At 48.3% G+C, this 18770-nt stretch overlaps 1 protein-coding gene across 1 annotated transcript in view; it reads right to left on the bottom strand.

Annotated features, from left to right (window-relative positions):
• The window catches only part of LOC142255891 (uncharacterized), a 117166-nt gene that overhangs the window by 59906 nt on the left and 38490 nt on the right, over positions 1–18770 (bottom strand). The window contains exon 6 of the mRNA XM_075327337.1: positions 10391–10481. Coding sequence (XP_075183452.1) covers positions 10391–10481 — 91 coding nt within the window. The remainder of the gene's footprint in view (positions 1–10390; positions 10482–18770) is intronic.

Genomic DNA, 18770 nt, shown 5'->3' with positions numbered 1-18770 from the left:
ATGACTATCACCAGAACCACCATCAGTACAGTAATACATAACTAAAACCACACTACATACAAGAATACGTAACCAAAACCACAGTTAGTACAGTAATACATCAACAGAACTACTGTCAATACAGTAATATCACCAAAACCACCCTAAATACAATAATACATCACCAAACCCACCCTGAAGACAATACATCGCCAAAACCACCATCAGTACATTAATACATTGCCAACTTCACACAGCAATCAAGTGCAGTGTCAGGTTAGACCCATATACATCTATGTATTGCATTAACGTACAACTCTCAGTATGTCCTTAACAATGGTAAGGAGATGCTGGTAGTTGTTACCAGCCATCATTAGACTGTGGACCATATAAGAACCACAATACTGATTAGTCCCAGGCAGTAGACTTAACTTTTGGACGAGATCTTATAGGTTTAGGTCCATTAGTTCTGAGGAGATTAGTAGGGCAGAGGTGGGCTCAGTAGGGAGAAGGGGCATCATGGGGTGGGACTTGAGACCCCCACCAATTGCTCAAAAGACCTCTTAAGTGCACAGCTCAGGAGACAGGACTATGAAATTTTACTCCCGGAATCCATTCTGTCTGCATGTTCTGGTTCTGGGAAACACTCGGGGCCACGGTAGTCGGACCCCCAGCGATTGGAAAGTTATTCCCCATCCCAAGGATAGGGGGTAAGTTCCCAATGTGAGAAAACCCCTTTAAAGCAGCATTCACACTGCAGCCAAAGATGGGAAACTGATTTATCTAAACAGTGTCCATCACCCGATGCACGAGCAAAAAACTTTCATTCGTCAGGTGAGATGATTTTTAAGCTGACTTAAAGGGAATCTGTCACCCCAAAATGACACCTAGACTGCGGAAATATTTATATGGGGGACATGATCTGTGGAGAAATAAACTCACCCATATAGTTCAGCTTAAAAGGAACTGGTCACAACCTTTAATATTAAACTGCTCCATTGTCTTGTTAGTCAGAAAATGTGCATCACTTACGTTGCGTCACTAACAAGACATTGGGGGCAGTTTAGAATTTAAAAAGGGTGTAACAGGTTCCCTTTAATGTTCACTGAAAAAGCCACATTTGATATGAAAATGAGGACATTTCTGCGCGGCCTAAGCCTGGTGCACCGATACCACCGAATATAGGAAAATACTAGCCAGGCCTGTGTCTTGATTAATAGTGATCCATTGGTGAGAGTGAGCACCGTAACACCAGATCTCCTGTCTGCACCGCACCCAACACTGCGGCACACTCCAAGCGTCAGTGCAGGTGTGCACACAACACAGGAGGAGCACAGCGGCACACGCCAAGCGTCAGTGCATGTGTGCATCCAACACAGGAGGAGCACAGCGGCACACTCCAAGCGTCAGTGCGGGTGTGCATCCAACACAGGAGGAGCACAGCGGCACACTCCAAGCGTCAGTGCGGGTGTGCATCCAACACAGGAGGAGCACAGCGGCACACTCCAAGCGTCAGTGCGGGTGTGCATCCAACACAGGAGGAGCACAGCGGCACACTCCAAGCGTCAGTGCGGGTGTGCATCCAACACAGGAGGAGCACAGCGGCACACTCCAAGCGTCAGTGCGGGTGTGCATCCAACACAGGAGGAGCACAGCGGCACACTCCAAGCGTCAGTGCGGGTGTGCACACAACACAGGAGGAGCACAGCGGCACACTCCAAGCGTCAGTGCGGGTGTGCACACAACACAGGAGGAGCACAGCGGCACACTCCAAGCGTCAGTGCGGGTGTGCACACAACACAGGAGGAGCACAGTGAGGAGGGGGACACGGCGCTGTGATGTGCTCTCTGCTCACTTCAACAACCTTCCTCATTGAATCGGCAGTCAAATACAGGCAGCAACCAGGTGTCAGACCGTACCTGCATCACATTGCAGGCGCACCCACGCGGACACTGCAGTCACACTGCAGGCGCACCCACGCGGACACTGCAGTCACATTGCAAGCGCACCCACGCGGACACTGCAGTCACATTGCAGGCGCACCCACGCGGACACTGCAGTCACATTGCAGGCGCACCCACGCGGACACTGCAGTCACATTGCAGGCGCACCCACGCGGACACTGCAGTCACATTGCAGGCGCACCCACGCGGACACTGCAGTCACATTGCATGCGGACACTGCAGTCACATTGCACGCGCACCCACGCGGACACTGCAGTCACATTGCATGCGGACACTGCAGTCACATTGCATGCGGACACTGCAGTCACATTGCATGCGGACACTGCAGTCACATTGCATGCGGACACTGCAGTCACATTGCATGCGGACACTGCAGTCACATTGCATGCGGACACTGCAGTCACATTGCATGCACACCCACACGGACACTGCAGTCACATTGCATGCACACCCACGCGCACCCATGCGGACACTGCAGTCACATTGCACACGGACACTGCAGTCACATTGCACGCGCACCCACGCGGACACTGCAGTCACATTGCATGCGGACACTGCAGTCACATTGCATGCGGACCCACGCGGACACTGCAGTCACATTGCATGCGGACACTGCAGTCACACTGCAGGCGCACCCACGCGGACACTGCAGTCACACTGCAGGCGCACCCACGCGGACACTGCAGTCACACTGCAGGCGCACCCACGCGGACACTGCAGTCACACTGCAGGCGCACCCACGCGGACACTGCAGTCACACTGCAGGCGCACCCACGCGGACACTGCAGTCACACTGCAGGCGCACCCACACTGACACTTGGAGTGCTACTCTGCTCCTCCAGTGTCAGGACACGTGCAGAAATGCTAAGTGATTTTAGACAGCACTGACTCTCACCTAAGGACGAGGGACTGTCTTTAATATGCAAATAGGACGGTGCACATCTGCACCAAGACATCGGCCGCACCAGGGGGGACAGTTTGCATATATATAATAAAATATTAAGTTAAAACTGTACATGCCAGAGCGACGTCCCCTGTATAAATGTGTCTGCAGATTAATTGGCATTTTGGGAGTAAAAGTAAAATATCATCGCTCTTAGCAACACATTGTCCTGCGTCTCCCAAGACTCCCCTCTTATTTGGTCTGCTGCAGCACATACTGCAATGGTGCCCGTATAGGGAATCTGTCACCAGGTTTTGCTCCCCCATCTGAGAGCAGAATAATGTAGAGACAGAGCCCCTGATTCCAGCAATGTGTCACTTACTGAGCTGTTTGCTGTCATTTTCTCTGCTGCAGATCTCGCAGTTATTCAGAGCTCATGAATATGCTGGACTACCTGCAGCACACCAAGTAGTCCTGTAATGATAACTACTGCTGATTAAACAGTGATGTTATCAAAACTACACTAAGCAGCCCAGTAAGTGACAACACTGGAATCAGGATCTCTGCCCCTACATTATGCTGCTCTCAAATTAGGTGGCAAAAATCTGGTGACAGACTCATAATTCTCACTAAAGAGTAACCACCCTAAGTAAGCCCAAGGCTGTGCCCAAGAATAAATAATTGCCCATCACTGAGCTCACAGCACAAAGAATGACCCCACACCGCGTCACTTATAGTATACAGCCTCCACATTCTCTCCTATAACATTCCCACTACACTGCCCCCTCACATGAAAACCCGCACTGTCCTCCCCACTGAATTATACCCTCCAGACCTTCCTCACTTATGAACTATGACCTCCACTGTCCCCACCTCTCCATGCAGCCCCCACTTCACTGCCCCCCTCATGATGTCCCCCCTCTATAATGAGCCTTATGCTTCGCATTCTGTATACCCAGCCCTTCCAGGCTCCTAACTGAGCGCTCCCCATGCTGCCCCTTCTCCATATCAAGCCCCCTCCATACCAAGCCCACCATGGTTCCCCTTCCATACAGAGTACCCCCCGTGCTACCCCATTCTCCATACCATGCCTCCCCCCATGCTACCCCATTCTCCATACCATGCCTCCCCCCATGCTACCCCATTCTCCATACCATGCCTCCCCCCATGCTACCCCATTCTCCATACCATGCCTCCCCCCATGCTACCCCATTCTCCATACCATGCCTCCCCCCATGCTACCCCATTCTCCATACCATGCCCCCCCCATACTACCCCATTCTCCATACCATGCCTCCCCCCATGCTACCCCATTCTCCATACCATGCCCCCCCCCGTGCTACCCCATTCTCCATACCATGCCTCTCATTCTCCATACTGTAACTCCCATTTGCTATACTGTCCACCACCCTCCCTCATTTTCCCTCCCCCCCCCCCCATTTTCCCATTCTGCTCCATCCCCCATGCTGCGCCCCCACATCATGCTTCATCCCCCCCATCCTCCATGTTGCGCCCCCACATCATGCTTCATCCCCCCCCATCCTCCATGTTGCGCCCCCATATCATGTTCCATCCCCTCATCCTCCATGTTGCGCCCCCATATCAAGTTCCATCCCCCCATCCTCCATGTTGCGCCCCCATATCAAGTTCCATCCCCCCATCCTCCATGTTGCGCCCCCATATCATGTTCCATCCCCCCATCCTCCATGTTGCGCCCCCATATCATGTTCCATCCCCCATCCTCCATGTTGCGCCCCCACATCATGCGGCATCCCCCCCCAGCCTCCATGTTGCGCCCCAACATCATGCTGCATCCCCCCATCCTCCATGTTGCACCCCCACATCATGCTGCATCCCCCCCATCCTCCATGTTGCACCCCCACATCATGCTGCATCCCCCCCATCCTCCATGTTGCACCCCCACATCATGCTGCATCCCCCCATCCTCCATGTTGCACCCCCACATCATGCTGCATCCCCCCCATCCTCCATGTTGCACCCCCACATCATGCTGCATCCCCCCCATCCTCCATGTTGCGCCCCCACATCATGCTGCATCCCCCCATCCTCCATGTTGCACCCCCACATCATGCTGCATCCCCCCCATCCTCCATGTTGCGCCCCCATATCATGTTCCATCCCCCCATCCTCCATGTTGCGCCCCCATATCATGTTCCATCCCCCCATCCTCCATGTTGCGCCCCCATATCATGTTCCATCCCCCCATCCTCCATGTTGCGCCCCCATATCATGTTCCATCCCCCATCCTCCATGTTGCGCCCCCACATCATGCGGCATCCCCCCCAGCCTCCATGTTGCGCCCCCACATCATGCTGCATCCCCCCATCCTCCATGTTGCACCCCCACATCATGCTGCATCCCCCCCATCCTCCATGTTGCACCCCCACATCATGCTGCATCCCCCCCATCCTCCATGTTGCACCCCCACATCATGCTGCATCCCCCCATCCTCCATGTTGCACCCCCACATCATGCTGCATCCCCCCCATCCTCCATGTTGCACCCCCACATCATGCTGCATCCCCCCCATCCTCCATGTTGCGCCCCCACATCATGCTGCATCCCCCCCATCCTCCATGTTGCACCCCCACATCATGCTGCATCCCCCCATCCTCCATGTTGCGCCCCCATATCATGTTCCATCCCCCCATCCTCCATGTTGCGCCCCCATATCATGTTCCATCCCCCCATCCTCCATGTTGCGCCCCCATATCATGTTCCATCCCCCCATCCTCCATGTTGCGCCCCCATATCATGTTCCATCCCCCCATCCTCCATGTTGCGCCCCCATATCATGTTCCATCCCCCCATCCTCCATGTTGCGACCCCCCCCGGGTTGCTTGTTCGGCGCTGTCTTCGGCTGTAAAGCGCTTACCTGCTCCAGGCGGCATCTCCGGCGGCTGCACCTCCCGTTCTCCGCGGTGGTGGTGGCGGCGGCGGCAGGATCTCACATCTTCCTCGGCGGCGGCTCCATGTCCCGTCCTCCTCTGCGCGGCGCTGCCTCACGCTCCTGTGACCTCTGCACAGTGAGCGCACGGCAGCACGTCGGGGCGGGGAGCTGATTACAGCTCCTCTGACCCCGGAAGTAAGTGCCGGCACGCTCACAGTTTCATTTATATTCGCGTGTTATAGACGCGACTATAAATGACTGTGCGCCCCCTCCCTCCTCCAAAAAGGCGCCGGATTTAATAAAGAGTTTGGAGGAGGGAGGAAGATTTAAAAAAAAAAAAATTTATTTTTTTTTTAAATTTTGGTTTGGGCGTCGCCCCCCTGGAAGGCGCCGCCCTAGGCACGTGCCCTCAAGTGCCTAATGGCAAATACGGCCCTGCTGGTATTGCATGTTAATGCAATGTTGCAGCGACCCAAAATATTTTTAATTTTTTTTTTTATCGCTACACTGTGTACCAATCAGATAAACTGATTTTATATTGTGATAGCTCAGGCATTTGTGAAAGTGGTGATACCAAGCATATGTATTGGAGTGATTTGAAATTTTAGGTTTTTTTTTTTTTTATAAAAAAACAAAAAAAAATTTCAATTTTTTTTAAATTTATTAATTGTCCCCTAGGACACTTTATGACTCGAGTCCGATCACTTGTCCTGATCAGCAAAAATGCAGCGCTCATTTTAGTGCTAGCGCTCTGTCAGCGCTCACAGGAAATCTCTCACTGTAGCGTCAGGCTTTGTCAGCTGATCCCGCACTACCATGGCGCCCCATGAAAGCGTCACAACGGCGCAATCCCCACAGCGGCCATTTAGATCACGCTATAAGATTTTGACTAAGTGGTAAGCAGGTGCGGATGGATCTCTGATCCCCCCGTGCCTGTTAGCTGCACATGTCTGCTGACTGGATCAGCAGACATGTGCGGAGATTACCGAGGGCTCACTGCCGGAGCCTGCAGTTACCGAGGGGACACGACCTTGGATGTATATATACGTCGAAGGTTGTAAAAGGGGTTAACATTGATTGTTTATCCTTCAAATTAGTCATCAATGTCTAATTGACGGGGGTGCGACACTAGCAAACCTGCAGATCAGCTGCTCTCTGTGTCGACTGGAACCGCTCAGTTACAGAGCTGCAGAGCACGGCTCCGGTCGGTCAAGTACTACCCATCTGACCCCTATTGAAAAGGAGGCAGATAAGCAATATCCATCTCTGGCCACTATACAGTAGACTGACATGTGCAGCGTCATATCGGAGCTGTTCTGGCCACCGTCGACACAGAGAATAGCTGATCAATGGGGCTGCTGGGTGTTGCCTAATGATACGCCATCAACGTTAAAGTCATGGATAACCTATGAGAATGCATAAAAGTCATCATTAATCATTAGCCATTGGCCGGAGTAACCAAGGAATCTGCTGCCGATAACATACACTGTATATGGGGACAAAGTAACCATAATAGCAATTACTCTGCCCCCTTTATTGCTTGTCGACCTATTTAAATAGGCTGGTAATTGAAAAACCAAACGACCTGAATATAGTTGATCAGAGCTCATTATTTGGCTGACAATGGACCGTGCAAGTGGGGAATTATCACCTTTCTGCGGACTCAGCAGAGATACAACGCTGGTGGATCTCTGCAGAGATAACCGGAATTGTGACTTACAATCTTATACTCATCTCTTGAACGATTGATGAAGCTGAAACGGTCAAGAGGTGAATAAAGCAAGAAAATGGATTGATTATATTAGAGTGCCGGGTTCTTCTACTTTCTTGGACTGCTTATCACATGCACCAGAGTTTGAGGGTGGAGTGCGGATCACCTGTTGGATCTTACAATCTTATAGTCGCCTGACCACAAGTTAAGGTTCAGTCACACTAAGCAACTTACCAGCGATCCCAACAACGATAGGGATCGCTGGTAAGTTGCTAGGAGGTTGCTGGTGAGATGTCACACTGCGGCGCTCCAGCGATCCCACCAGCAACCTGACCTGGCAGGGATCGCTGGAGCGTCGCTACACGAGTTGCTGGTGAGCTCACCAGCAACCAGTGACCAGCCCCCAGCGCCGCGTGGAAGATGCTGCGCTTGGTAACTAAGGTAAATATCGGGTAACCAACCCGATATTTACCTTGGTTACCACCGCACGGAGCTACACGTGCAGAGAGCAGGGAGCAGCGCACACTGAGCGCTGGCTCCTTGCTCTCCTAGTTACAGCACACATGGGGTTAATTACCCGATGTGTGCTGCAGCTAAATGTGCACAGAGCAGGGAGCAGCGCACAATGCTTAGCGCTGGCTCCTTGCTCTCCTAGTTACAGCACACATCGGGTTAATTAACCCGATGTGTGCTGCAGCTACATGTGCACAGAGCAGGGAGCAGCGCACAATGCTTAGGGTATGTGCGCACGTTGCTTTTTACCTGCTTTTTACCTGCTTTTTTGCTGCTTTTTCTTCTGCGCTGTTTAATGCCAAAATGGATGTGTTCTTCTATTCAAGCAAAGTCTATGGGAATTTGGGTTTCTTGTTCACACTATGTTGTTCAAAATGCTGCCTTTTTGAGGGAGAACTTTGGTCAAAAACTCAGCTTTTCAAAGAAGCAACATGTCAATTGTTTTTGCCATTTGGGTTTTGCACTGCAAAGCTGAGTTTTTGACCAAAGTTCTGCCACAAAAAGGCAGCATTTTGAACAACATAGTGTGAACAAGAAACCCAAATTCCCATAGACTTTGCTTGAATAGAAGAACACATCCATTTTGGCATTAAACAGCGCAGAAGAAAAAGCAGCAAAAAAGCAGGTAAAAAGCAACGTGCGCACATACCCTTAGCGCTGGCTCCCTGCTCTCCTAGTTACAGCACACATCGGGTTAATTAACCCGATGTGTCCTGCAGCTACATGTGCACAGAGCAGGAGCCGGCACTGACAGTGAGAGCGGCGGAGGCTGGTAACAAAGGTAAATATCGGGTAACCAAGGACAGGGCTTCTTGGTTACCCGATGTTTACATTGGTTACCAGCCTCCGCAGAAGCCGGCTCCTTCTGCCTGCACATTTAGTTGTTGCTGTCTCGCTGTCACACACAGCGATCTGTGCTTCACAGCAGGACAGCAACAACTAAAAAATGGTCCAGGACATTCAGCAACAACCAACGACCTCACAGCAGGGGCCAGGTTGTTGCTGGATGTCACACACAGCAACATCGCTAGCAACGTCACAAAAGTTGTTCGTTAGCAGCGATGTTGCTAGCGATGTTGCTTAGTGTGACGGGGCCTTTACCTTGTGTCCCAATATACGAGAGGCTGCTGATAAGTCTTTGGCTTTGTGATCTTTTGTTTCTATGGTAACGAATCTTACATCACATGAAAGCCTTATGTGTCTAATATAGGTTTTCAAAATGTTGTGTTTGTTGCTTCTGGCAACAGTGTTCTACGCACGCGGGAAAACAAAGTGGTGGAGTCTAATGCGATATTCACTGCAACTGAGAGCAGAGGAGGGATAAAATTCTTGTTTATACTAAGAAAGTCCATGAAGAATATTCATGGTGATATGTCGCAGGCATTGTGGGATCAGTGCCCTTCATATTCCACAGATAAGAACTGGGTTGCCAAATTTAAAACTGGCCACTTCATCCCCAATGATGAGGAACGTCCTGGACGACAGAGTGGTGGTTGTTCTGGAGATCGTCGATGCTGTGCACAGCCTCATACTGGAGAATCCACGAATTTCAGCTAAAGCAATAGCAGACATCATGGGGATTTCCCGTGAACGTGTTTGTGTCATTATCCATGAACATTTGGGCATGAGGAAGCTACAGTATCTGCAAAGTGGATCCCCAAATTTTTGACAACAGATCAGAGAAGCAGTGAGTGAAAACTTCCCGGTCCACTTGTCAGTGTTTCGGACTGATAAGGACTTACTGGATCAACTGGTCACTATGGATGAGACCTGGATTTATTTGTATGACCCTGAAAACAAGGAGCAGTCAAAAGAGTGGAGGCACAGTGGTTCTCCTCATCCAAAGAAGTTCAGGGTGCAAAAATCAGCCACTAAGGTCATGGCGTCTGTGTTCTGGGATACGAAGGGTGTGCTGCTAGTGGACTACCTTCAAAAGGGTTCCAACATCAGTGCAAGGTATTACATTGAACTTTTGGACCAATTGAAGGCAGCTCTGAAGGCCAAAAGGTGCGGCAAGCTGTCCAAAGGAATCTTGTTCCTGCAAGACAACACCTCCGCTCACATTGCACAAGCGACCACGGCAAAACTGGGCTTCCAGCTGGTTGACCACCCATCTTATTCACAAGATCTAGCTCCCTCCGACTATCATCTGTTTCCAAACCTGAAGAAACACCTCAAGGGACCAAATTTCACACCATTTCTGATGCCATGGCTGCTACGGATGCCTGGTTTGAGGCACAACCGGAATCCTTTTTGCTAGGCTTACAGAACTTGAAATACCGATGTAAGAATTGTGTTGTCATCAGTGGAGAGTATGTGGAATAAATGTAAAGTTTCATCATCCTATCTCGTTTCTTTCTGGGTAAAGTCAACGACTTATCAGCAACCCCTCATATTACTCAGTAACAAAATTGAAAAAAACAACTTACTCCTTCCATGGAGAACATTGAGTGGAGTTTTCTCTGTTGCTGAAATTACCCAGTGGACATTTCTCACACACCGTGTCCGTTTCCAGAGTTCCTATTTAGGAAAAAATATATAAATATTGCATGTTTAATAAGGACTTTACCTTCTGATCATCATTTTTTTTTTTTTACTGAAAATCTTTGAAATGCGGTGTGAATTCTCTGCAGTGCCTCTGCTGTCTGTACAGAGGGATTTCAATCTCATCTTTAGACTAAAGGGGGCTTTACATGCAGCGATATCGCTAGCGATGTCGCTGGTGAAAGCACCCGCCCTCGTCGTTTGTACGTCACGGGCAAATCGCTGCCCGTGGCGCACAACATCGCTAGGACCCGTCACACAGACTTACCTTCCCTGTGACGTCGCTGTGGCCGGCGAAAAGCCTTCTTTCTAAGGGGTTGGTTCGTGCGGTGTCACAGCAGCGTCACTAAGCGGCCGCCCAATAGAAGCAGAGGGGCGGGGATGAGCGGCTGTAACATCCCGCCCACCTCCTTCCTTCCTCATTGCCGGAGGCCGCAGCTAAGCTGTAGTTCGTCGTTCCCGGGGTGTCACACGTAGCGATGTGTGCTGCCTCGGGAACGACGAACAACCTGCGTCCTCAACAATCAACGATTTTTTGAAAATGAACGATGTGTCAACGATCAACGATAAGGTGAGTATTTTCCATCGTTAACGGCCGTTCGTTGGTGTCACACGCAAGGACGTCGCTAACGATGCCGGATGTGCGTCACGGAATCTGTGACCCCGATGATATCGTGTAAAGGGGCCTTTAGAGTTTCAATTCTCTAATATATTCTTGGCTTTATGGAAATCATGGACATCAATATAAATAGTCAAATGGCAGTTCCACATTTATTGAGTATTGAGGCATTTACGGTACAGACTTTTCAGTAGACGCCAACATTTCTGAGTGTAACATCATTTTTTCAGTTGGTCTTATATAATATTCTAAATTTCTGAAATAATGACTTTTGGGTTTTCATTGGCTGTAAGCCATAATCATCAACATTGAATATAACAAATGGCACTTCCTTGAAATGGTGAATAATATGTAGATAGAAAGGGGTGCACTTAGTAAGTTCCAAAGCGAAGAAACTAAAGGGTACGTTACACATTGCGACATCGCTAGCGATCTCTTTAGCGATGTGAAATTCTAGATCGCAAGTGCGATCTTTCGAGATCGCACATAGGTCATTTAACGCATGTGCGATCCCGAAAGATCACACTTGCGATCTAGAATTTCACATCGCTAATGAGATCGCTAGCGATGTCGCAGTGTGTAAAGTACCCTTAAGTATAGACACAAGGCACTATGGCACAAGGCTGCATGGATACCGCGCTGTGTCACGAGCACCATCCAGTCTCCCCATGTGCAACTGAAGAAGGTCTTTTTATGACCGAAAACGTTATTTATTTATGCACATCCACTGTTAAATAAAATAACAGCATCAAGAATTTTGGGAGTGCCTTGTGTCTATACTTATAATCATCAACATTAACAGAAATAAACACGTGAAATAGATCCCTCTGTGTGTAATGACTATATAATATATAGGAATAGATCCCTCTGTGTGTAATGACTCTATATAACATATAGGAATAGATCCCTCTGTGTGTAATGACTCTATATAACATATAGGAATAGATCCCTCTGTGTGTAATGACTCTATATAATATATAGGAATAGATCCCTCTGTGTGTAATGACTCTATATAACATATAGGAATAGATCCCTCTGTGTGTAATGACTATATAATTTACAGGAATAGATCCCTCTGTGTGTAACGACTCTTTAGAATATACCGTATTTTTCGGACTATAAGACGCACTTTTTTCCCCCCAATTGTTGGGGGAAAGTGGGGGGTGCATCTTATAGTCTGAATGTAGGGCTGCGGGGAATGAGGGTGCTGCGGTGGAGCGGGTCATCGGCGGCACGAGCAGGCTGTAGCAGCGCCTGCCGTGACCACGTGGACCCGCTCATTTAATATGCACGCAAATCATCTCTCAGCGCTGAAGCCAGCGCCGACAGGTGGACGGGATGATGGGCGAGGGATAAACAGCCGGCCCGCGTAATCACCCCTGGCAACTACAGCCTGGAGTGATCATGTGCGGCTGTATTCACTGCCCCCCGCGCATCATCATCAGTGCGAGGTGCAGTGAATCAATGTACTCACCAACAACGATCCCTGCAGCACCGCAATGTCCTCCTATCTGTGCCAGCTGTGTGGAGACTAGCGGTGCGCACAGCGATGACCTCATCGCTGTGTGCACGTGTCCACACGCAGCAGCCGCCGCCGGCACAGACAGGAGGACATCGCGATGCTGCAGGGATCGTGGCCGGCTCAACTCAGCAGTGCTGCTGCTGACACAGACGGAGGAGGAGCCATGCTGCAGGGAGTGAGGCAAGGTGAACGGTCATTTTTTTTTATGTGCCACAGGACGCGGCCATATAGCAGGATGCGGCCATATAGCAGGATGGGGGTATATGAGCACGATGGGGGTATATGAGCACGATGGGGGTATATGAGCACGATTTAGGTATATAGCAGGATGGGGCCATATGCCAGGATGATGGTATATAGCAGGATGTGGGCTATACCAGGATGAGGGACATATACTGTATATACAAGTCAAGAAGATCAATACCAGGATGGGGTACCTTAGTAGAAAATTTGGGGACATTACCCCCATAACAGTGTCAGCAGCAGATCCTCGCCCCATAACAGTGTGTCATGACCACATTTTTTGCTTAAAATTTTATTTTCTTATTTTCCTCCTCTAAAACCAGGGTGCGTCTTATGGTCCGATGCGTCTTCTAGTTCGAAAAATATGGTAAGTGTTTTCCTTTTTTTGTATTGAATTACTGAAATAAATTAACTTTTTGATGATATTCTAATTTATTGAGATGTACTTGTACCTACGATAAAAATGACAGACCTCGCCATTCTTTGTAGGTGGGAAAACTTGCATAATCAACAGTGTATCAAATACTTTTTTCCTCACTGTAAGTCATCATTATAACAACAGGGTGAAATCTACAGTGGGTACGGAAAGTATTCAGACCCCTTTAAAGTTTTCACTCTTTATTATATTGCAGACATTTGGTAAATTCAATAAGGTTTATTTTTTTTCTCATTAATGTACACTCTGCCCCCATCTCCCATCTTGACAGAAAAATCCAGAAATGTAGAAATTTTTGCATATTTTTTAAACAAGAAAAACTGAAATATCACATAGTCATAAGTATTCAGACCCTTTGTTCAGTATTGAGTAGAAGCACCCTCCCTTTTGAGCTAGTGCAGCCATGAGTCTTCTTGGGTTCCTGGATTAGGGATGCTCTGTCATTCTTCCTTGCAGATCTTCTCCAGTTCCGTCAGGTTGGATGGTGAACGTTGGTGGACGCCGTTTTCAGGTCTCTCCAGAGATGCTCAATTGGGTTTAGGTCAGGGCTCTGGCTGGGCCGGTCAAGAATGGTCACAGAGTTGTTCTGAAGCCACTCCTTTGTTAGTTTAGCCGTGTGCTTAGGGTCATTGTTTTGTTGGAAGGTGAACCTTTGGTCAAGTCTGAGGTCCAGAGCACTCTGGAAGAGGTTTTCTTCAGGATATCTCTGTATTTGGCCACATTCATCTTTCCTTCAATTGCAACCAGTCGTCCTGTCCCTGCAGCCGAAAAACACCCCCGTAGCATGATGCTGCCACCACTATGTGTCACTGTTGGGATTGTATTGGGCAGGTGATGAGCAGTGCCTGGTTTTCTCCACACATATTGCTTAGAATGATCACCAAACCAAAAAGTTATATCTTTGTCTCATCAGACCAGAGAATCTTATTTCTCATAGTCTAGGAGTCCTTCATGAGTTTTTTTGCAAACTATGTGAGCTTTCATATGTCTTGCACTGAGGAGAGGCTTCTGTCTGGCCACTCTGCCATAAAGGCCCGACTGGTGGAGGCTGCAGTGATAGGATAAAATTGCACAAAGTCAACTATCTCCCTACTGCATCTCTGGAGCTCAGCCACAGTGATCTTGGGGTTCTTCTTTACCTCTCTCACCAAGCCGCTTCTCCCACGAATGCTTAGTTTGGCTGGATGGCCAGGTCTAGGAAGAGTTCTGGTGGTCCCAAACTTCTTCCAGTTAAAGGGAACCTGTCATCAGGAATTTGGCTTTCAACCTAAACGTTTCCCCCTCTGCAGCTCGTGGGCTGCATTCTAGGAAGGTTTTTGTACTTTTTGTGCCCCTTTTTAAACCAAAATAAACACTTTATAAACTTGTACCTTTCTGTTTGAAAATCTTGTTAATTTTCCATGGGGGCGGGCCGTGTGGCGTCCGTTGCTGTAGCTTACGCCGTCCCCCATGCTCCAAATCATGCCTCATAACGCCGCCCACTGCGCCGAGGTCCCGTGCACGCCGGGACACCTAGTGACGTGGTCGCAGGCACGAGAGTATGGGCGGCGCTGTGATTGCATCGCAAGTGCGCGCCCATACTCTCGTGTGCGCGCTCTCCCCTCTGTACGTCGCTCAGATCCTCTGCTTCTCCTGTGCTCCGCTCCTACCATCTATTTCCTGTTGCAGGGTAAGATGGGAAGGAGGTGACGTCGGGCCGGCGCAGAACGCTGGAGGCAGTGGGGGAAAGGGCGGGCACGAGAGTATGGGCGGGCACTTGCGATGCAATCACAGCGCCGCCCATACTCTCGTGCCTGCGACCACGTCACTAGGTGTCCCGGCGTGCACGGGACCTCGGCGCAGTGGGCGGCGTTATGAGGCATGATTTGGAGCATGGGGGACGGCGTAAGCTACAGCAACGGACGCCACACGGCCCGCCCCCATGGAAAATTAACAAGATTTTCAAACAGAAAGGTACAAGTTTATAAAGTGTTTATTTTGGTTTAAAAAGGGGCACAAAAAGTACAAAAACCTTCCTAGAATGCAGCCCACGAGCTGCAGAGGGGGAAACGTTTAGGTTGAAAGCCAAATTCCTGATGACAGGTTCCCTTTAAGGATTATGGTGGCCACCGTGCTCTTAGGAATCTTGAGTACTCCAGAATTTTTTTGTAACCTTGGCCAGATCTGTGCCTTGCCACAATTCTGTCTCTGAGCTCCTTGGGCAGTTCCTTTGACCTCATGATTCTCATTAGGTCTGACATGCACTGTGAGCTGTGAGGTCTTATATAGACAGGACTTGATTTGGAAAGGCACACACCTATCAGTTTAATTAAACACAGCTGGACTCCAATGAAGGAGTAGAACCATCTCAAGGAGGATCACAAGGAAATGGACAGCATGTGACTTAAATATGAGTGTCTCAGCAAAGGGTCTGAATACTTATGACTATGTGATACTTCAGTTTTTCTTTGTTTAAAAAATTTGCAAAAATTTCTACATTTCTGGTTTCTTTCTGTCAAGGTGGGGTGCAGAGGGTACATTAATGAGAAAAAAAATTGAACTTTTTTGAATTTAACAAATGTCTGCAATGAAACAAAGAGTGAAAATTTTAAAGGGGTCAGAATACTTCCCATACCCACTGTATTGTTCTCATTTAGAAGTCATTTTATATTAGAAAGAGAAAAACTAGAATGGGCTTCAACTGGACGATTTGCAGAATTTCGAGAAAAATGTCAGTCCTTCCCGAAGATTGCAAGTAATAAATGAAAGGTATCAAGTCATAGTTGTATAGTAAGTAAGAGAATTGTGGATTGACACATACTTTGTGATAAAGGCTACACGTGGATAACACATAAGATGTGAAGCATCATAAATGCTGGACCCCGGGACTGTCCTTGGCTCTGCTCACATCTACAGTTTTCATTTCCACCGATCAGCTTCAACATAAAAACGGAACAGAAAATGGCAACAACCGGATCCATCTCATCCTGGACGTCTGACGAACCACATTAAAGGAGTTGTCCGACATTTTACGCCAATTTTTGTAAGTTAATCTGTGCTGTGTTGTCATAAAGATCACCCCTACATTATTTTTTTTTGTTTTCTAACTTTTGTTCCTCTTGAATCAGCACTTTATTCTCTGCAGACACTTCGTTTACCTGCAGCTCAACCAAACATGACGACTTCCTGTGCCAAACCTCACAGTCAGAGCTGGCACCCTCTGGCTCCTTTTTGTAGCAATGCTCTCTCCTGTAGAATTGCCCCCTAGTCTGCCAGTCTTTACACACACAAAAAAAAAACAAACACAAATCTTTCTCACCTGTCCTGGTTTCCTCTGTGCCCTTTGTCCTGCCTCTTGCGGCCGCAGCCCCCTCCTTGCTGATCGCGGCCTCTGCAGGGGCCGTGCAGTCAGCACTTTATATGAGAGGACTGATTCCCAGGTGCTGTGCAGGGACGCGCTCTCTATGCAGCTTCTCCAGTGATCAGCTGCTGACCTCTGATTGGCCGGCGGCTGATCATAGCTGTACACAGCACTCCCATCTGTGCAGCGCTAGTGAATCAGTCATCTGATATACAGTAAAAAAAAAGGAAAAGAAAGAATTCTGTACCACGACACTTTAGGCAAAAAATGTATAAAGTTTTAGAACAATTACAATTGATAAGGCAAACAAGCTAAAAACAAAAATTAAAGCGAGAGGAATTTTTAGAGAGAGCCAGCAGGTGGCGGTCTCACTCCACAAATCACCTAATCAGTAAAGTACAGTGGAACCTCGGTTTACAAGTAAATTGGTGTGAGAGTATTTCACTATATGAGCAAAGCTCGCTGTAAATTTGTAATTCTGTTTATGAGCAGTCTTTGCCGTACGAGCAAATCCTCACCGCACACACTTCCGGTTCCGTACTTCCACCGCGCTCTAACCCACTCTTGCAGTCCACACAAACACACAGAAACACACACAAAAAAACACACACAAACAAGCACGCACACACACATATTATGCTCACCTTACCTTCCATTCCATCGCCGGCCTCATGGTTCTTGTAGTTCGCCGTTACAGGATGTGATGTGTGCGACGATGGAGGAACTTCCGCTGTCTGCCGCTAATCAAAGGCAGCGCGCTGACCAATCAGAAAAAAGTGGCTCCTGCCTTTGATGTCAGCGCACTGGCAGTGGAAGTTCCTCCCTCGTCGCGATGGTTACCCAATACACATCCTGTACCGGCGAACTGCAAGATCCAGGAGGCCGGCGATGGAACGGAAGGTAAGGTGAGCATAATGTGTGTGTTTGTGCAGGTTTGTGTGTGTTTGTGTGTGTGTGGGATGGCACAATAGGGGACCAGGATGAGGACCATTGATTTTGGTGTTTCTGCACCTGCCCCTCATTTTTGTCTCTCGGATATTACTCTGACTCTGCTATAGACACATCTTGGTCTGTATACAGTAGAATTATTTATGCATTGTATTTTGCAATTCGGGACACAGATCTGCAGCACGGTGGCTCAGTGGTTAGCACTGCAGTCTTGCAGCGCTGGGGTCATGGGTTCAATTCCTACCAAGGACACTATCTGTAAGTAGTTTGCATGTTCTCCCCGTGTTTGCGTGGGTTTCCTCCGGTTTCCTCCCACACTCCAAAGACATACAGATAGGGACTCTAGATTGTGAGCCCCAATGGGGACAGTGTTGCCAATGTATGTAAAGCGCTGCGGAACTAATAGCGCTATATAAATAAATAAAATTATTATATTATTTTGAAGCATACCCAATATACCCATTTCATGTTATATACTTTACTGATTTAGCTGATTTGTGGAGCGAGACTGCCACCTGCTGGCTCTCTATCAAAAGTCCTCTCACTTTAATTTTTATTTTTATCTTGTTTGTCGTATCAATTATAATTGTTAATAAAACCTTATACATTTTTTACCTAAAGTGTCGTGGTACAAAATTCTATCTTTTCTTTTTTTGCTTGCACTATTTCTGTATATGGCTCTATCCATGTACCTAATATGGCACGGTATACTTTCCCGTGTATGTTGGTTGTTCTAATTATTCATCTGATATACGGCATTAAAATATTTTTATTAATTATCATTAGTATTCTTGGCTGGAGATTTGTTGGCATCATTAGTATTCTTGGCTGGAGATTTGTTGGCATCATTAGTATTCTTGGCTGGAGATTTGTTGGCATCATTAGTATTCTTGGCTGGAGATTTGTTGGCATCATTAGTATTCTTGGCTGGAGATTTGTTGGCATCATTAGTATTCTTGGCTGGATACAAGTGAAGAAAGTTGCGGTATGGGATGCTATCCTCTATGATTTTGTGGTAAACATGTGGACCATGTGTTTCTATAATCTGATATACAGCGCTGACTGCACGGCCCCAGCACAGGCAGCGTTCAGCAAGGGGGCCCATTAGCCTGCACGCCGCCAGCAGCATGGGGGCTGCATGTAGCATACAGGCAGCG

The sequence above is a fragment of the Anomaloglossus baeobatrachus genome, chromosome 11 (genome assembly GCF_048569485.1).
Source record: "Anomaloglossus baeobatrachus isolate aAnoBae1 chromosome 11, aAnoBae1.hap1, whole genome shotgun sequence".
NCBI lineage: Eukaryota > Metazoa > Chordata > Amphibia > Anura > Aromobatidae > Anomaloglossus > Anomaloglossus baeobatrachus.
Note: the sequence above shows the minus strand (reverse complement) of the source record. Positions and strands in the feature narration are given on the sequence as shown.